The sequence below is a fragment of the Alexandromys fortis genome, unplaced genomic scaffold, assembly GCF_014885135.2.
Source record: "Alexandromys fortis isolate MF-2015 unplaced genomic scaffold, M_Fortis_MF-2015_v1.1 scaffold_218, whole genome shotgun sequence".
NCBI lineage: Eukaryota > Metazoa > Chordata > Mammalia > Rodentia > Cricetidae > Alexandromys > Alexandromys fortis.
In genome coordinates, this window is record NW_026068112.1 from 360,224 (window position 1) to 364,027 (window position 3,804).

Genomic DNA, 3,804 nt, shown 5'->3' on the forward strand with positions numbered 1-3,804 from the left:
TCAGACCTGGAGGCACACATCTAAGGGACCACACTCAGAACATCAGACCTGGAGGCACACATCTAAGGGACCACACTCAGAACATCAGACCTGGAGGCACACACCTTTATTCACTGAGCCATCTCACTGCTACAATCCTAACTTTTGTTTTTTCAGAGTCTCATTAGGTAGACCAGGCTGACCTTAAATTTACAGAGATCTTCCTGCCTCTGCCTCCCTAATCTTGACTTCTTAAGTAGACAGTAATTTGCTAGTTTATTCATCATCCAGCCATTGTTATATGGTAGTGCCCTTTTTTAGCAAGACTTAAGAGAATCTTAGAAAAGAATAATCAAACAACCATCATAAAAATCAGTTGTTCCAACAAATAAATACACCATGTACAGGCCCTGTCTTCTCCTCTTCTTTGGTTAGTATCCTGAAATCCTCATGTTACTTTCGCCCCGTTAGTCAAGTGGATATTGGATATGCCAGGTAGTCTCAAGGCAGTAATTCAGAAAGAGGTCCAAGGATAACATGGGAACAAGCAAACAAAAATACCCCACTTTTCCAAGGACTGCGTAGCTGAAAGAGAAGCAAGAACTTAGCTTGTACCTATACATTTCTTTTCGTAAGGAGGGTCTGAGCCAAGTTCCTAAAGGGACAGCAGAGTCCAGCCAGGAAGTCTACTGCCAGTGTGAAGTCTTAAGGAAGATAGTGACAAGATTCAGGACACAGGAGAGGTGAGTAGAAAGGACGTGGACAGGAGGTCACAAAGCCATCACTGCAGTGTCCAAGTGTAGTTACATGGGCACTTCAGATCTGCTTAAAGGACAATGATGGCACCACCGGAAATTGGTAGATGGCCGGGAAAGGAGGATGGCGTCAAGGGAGGGAGCTCAGACACTGTCTGAAGAGGAGCCAGAGCAGCAACCCAGTGAGAGTTCACACTGCTTTAAATTGGCCAGGCTGGTTGAGAAGCGGGGAAGGGCTTACATATATGTACGTATCTGATCAATTTTGCCCTAAAATGTCTTTACATTATGATAGGAAATACATACGTTTTAACAGATATCCCCAGTGAACTGTATTCTGTGGGAAAGTTACCACAAAAGAAGAGAATAAGAAAATTCTTATGAGTGTAGTGTTTAAGTGACTGTTCTCCCTTTTAGATCCCCTAAAGAGTATGATAGACATTATCCCGGGGAAGCAGCAGGGGTCCCTCTCAGATCATCCCCTGTGTACTTCTGGTCTCTGTGCCTGGGTCTAGAAGAATTCTTGCATATTGGACATGGCTGCTGAGAGGTAGTGAAGAGAGCATATTCTCAGGGCTCAAGCTTGCTTCAGAATGTAATAAGGTCTTAAAAGCATGCTAAGCTATGGCGACTATTGTGACCCCAGAATCAGTGCCTCTTGGGGTCTTGCTACTCTGTCCCGTCCTCCTCTGATTTTCATGTCTCTACTAACCGTGGCTCTGAGCCCAGCCTCACGCTCACTGCAGCCCTATTGCTGCCTCTTTTATGAAGGCTTCCCTGACTCCTCAGCAGCCAGAGCACTTCCTCTTCTTCTGTCCCTACCCCCTACCCACTTACAGTGATTTTCCAACTGTTGGGTTTTGCTGATGGTGGTGAATGCTTTTATAGCACTACACATTGCTCCCAAGAAGATCACATTCTACAAAACCATGTACTAGATATGGATAAAAGTTATGGGGGAAGGACTATAAGCTGATCATTTAAAGTCTAACTTTAAAAATAATAGAAAACTATCTAACTTTGTAGTTGGAGTACTAATAATAACAGCCCTAGCCAGATGTGGTAGCTCATCTGGAATCCCAGCACTTGAAGGCATACACATGAGAAACCCCACAAGTCCATATAGCAAGTGCCAGGTCAACCTGGATGACAGAGTGAGACCCTGTCACAAAAAGCCAAAATACTAAATAAAGTAATACCGCCACAGTAGCTCATCTGCCTTTGCACATGGACCAAAAACCCAGCCCATCTCCGCGGCCTTATTCTTGAGGTTAATGTTTTCTTTAGGCTCTAAAATCCTAAAACTGTTTGCTTTTTGTAGAGATTAATTTTGTCAAAAGTGAAGATACCACCTCAGGCTGCCTTCCTCAGTCATTTGGGAGTTTATTTTGTTTTTTTTTTTTATTTGATTTTTTTTTTTTTTTTTTTTTTTTTTTTTTTTTTTTTTTTTTTTTTTTTAGAGGGTTTCTCTGTGGCTTTGGAGCCTGTCCTGGAACTAGCTCTGTAGACCAGGCTGGTCTCGAACTCACAGAGATCCACCTGCCTCTGCCTCCCGAGTTGTTTTTTATTTGATTGCAATGAAATATCTTTGCATCCTTGTTTGCCTTTGCCCTCTCCCCAGATCCTTAACCTGGTGGGAAGTGTGGCAGCTCCTAAAGTCAGAAAGCCCTTGTCTAGGATTTCTGTCTCTTCTTTTGCTGACATGTTGGCACCGTGTCCTATTTTATAATAAGGAAGCCTGTCCACAATGAAAAGTTGACATATGGGCCAATATATCTTCTGCATTAACTGATTCGTGTCCACATTTTTCAGTGTCACGAAGCTAATGCACTTTGAAGCAACATTCTTTGCGGCAGAGTGGCTTGTGTGTGTTTCATCCCTCAGTGAGTTTATGAACTCAATGAGGACAGAAATTGGCCCAAACACATCAGTGTTCCCCAGCAGTGCCTGGCATGGTGCCTTCTGGGGGCCTAAAAATGTAGTTTGGCTTAAATTAAATTATGTGCTTTTACTGTATAATAAATGTGTGTCATGTAGGAAGGCCCTTAATGTGAGGATGAAAAAGTCCAAACATGACTATTCTTATTCTGTCCCTTTGCTTTCAGCTCCTGCCTCTTAGATCATGTGCTCCCCACTTAGTGGTTACATGCTGTGACACACGTTTCTCCTAACTATCTTGAGGCATGTTGTTAAAGATTAAGCCCAGCCCTGTGTAAGTCTCCCAACTTGTGACTGTTTGTATAGAGTGACGAGCAGCACAGGAAGAAAGCCGCCTTGACTGGACTGGTCATTTCTGCTGTGCACTCTGTCAGCTGCAGTGGACGTAGCCTGTGCTCCTTGCCTCACCAAGGAGATGAGTCAGGCTGTCATGAAAGGCAAGAGCAACAGTTGCTGAATTCATTTTTCCTAAAGCTATTACAGTAGGAATTATTCCTATTTAGCTCTTCCGTTGAATATGAAGTAGTTCCTGTTCTATAGTTAAAACAGGATGGCCTGCACGCATGTCAGCTGAGATGTGTCTCTACCGCCCAGGAAGCTTCGGATCCAGGGCATTACACAAGAGTTCACACAAGTGAAAGGGTTAACCTCGTCTGTCTGTCTTCAGAATGTGAAGAGACTCCTGCAGAACCCTAAAGTCACAGAATTCGACGCCGCTCGCCTGGTGATGCTTTACGCTCTGCATTATGAGCGCCACAGCAGCAACAGCCTTCCAGGACTCCTAGTGGACCTCAGGAGCAAGGGCGTTTCTGAGAAGTATCGAAAGGTGACCTGAGTGTGTGCCTGTGTGTGTTTTATTTTAACTGAGAGAGGGCCTCACTGTGTGTCCCAGGGGAAACCTTATGCTTAAGACCGTCCTATCAGGCTCCCAGTTGCTAGAATTACTGGCATGTGCTGTGTGGCTAAAATTCCTTCCCAGGGGGAGATTTGGTTTAAGTGATGTCTACTCCTCTTCCTAAGGGTCCAACAACAAGCCAAGACAGTTCTACCAAAGTTTACTCCAGGAAACCAATTGGTTTATTGGGCTTCCTTACAGAGAATAGGTGATGGATAATATACAGGGGTATGGGTG

At 44.1% G+C, this 3,804-nt stretch overlaps 1 protein-coding gene across 2 annotated transcripts in view; it reads left to right on the top strand.

Moving 5' to 3' along the window:
* The window catches only part of Vps45 (vacuolar protein sorting 45 homolog), a 62,742-nt gene that overhangs the window by 21,225 nt on the left and 37,713 nt on the right, over nucleotides 1–3,804 (top strand). For both annotated transcript variants that reach the window (XR_007589065.1, XM_050124599.1), the window contains exon 11: nucleotides 3,340–3,498. Coding sequence is in view for 1 of the 2 variants with exons in the window: in XM_050124599.1 (XP_049980556.1) it covers nucleotides 3,340–3,498 (159 nt within the window). In the remaining variant the exon portion in view is untranslated. The remainder of the gene's footprint in view (nucleotides 1–3,339; nucleotides 3,499–3,804) is intronic.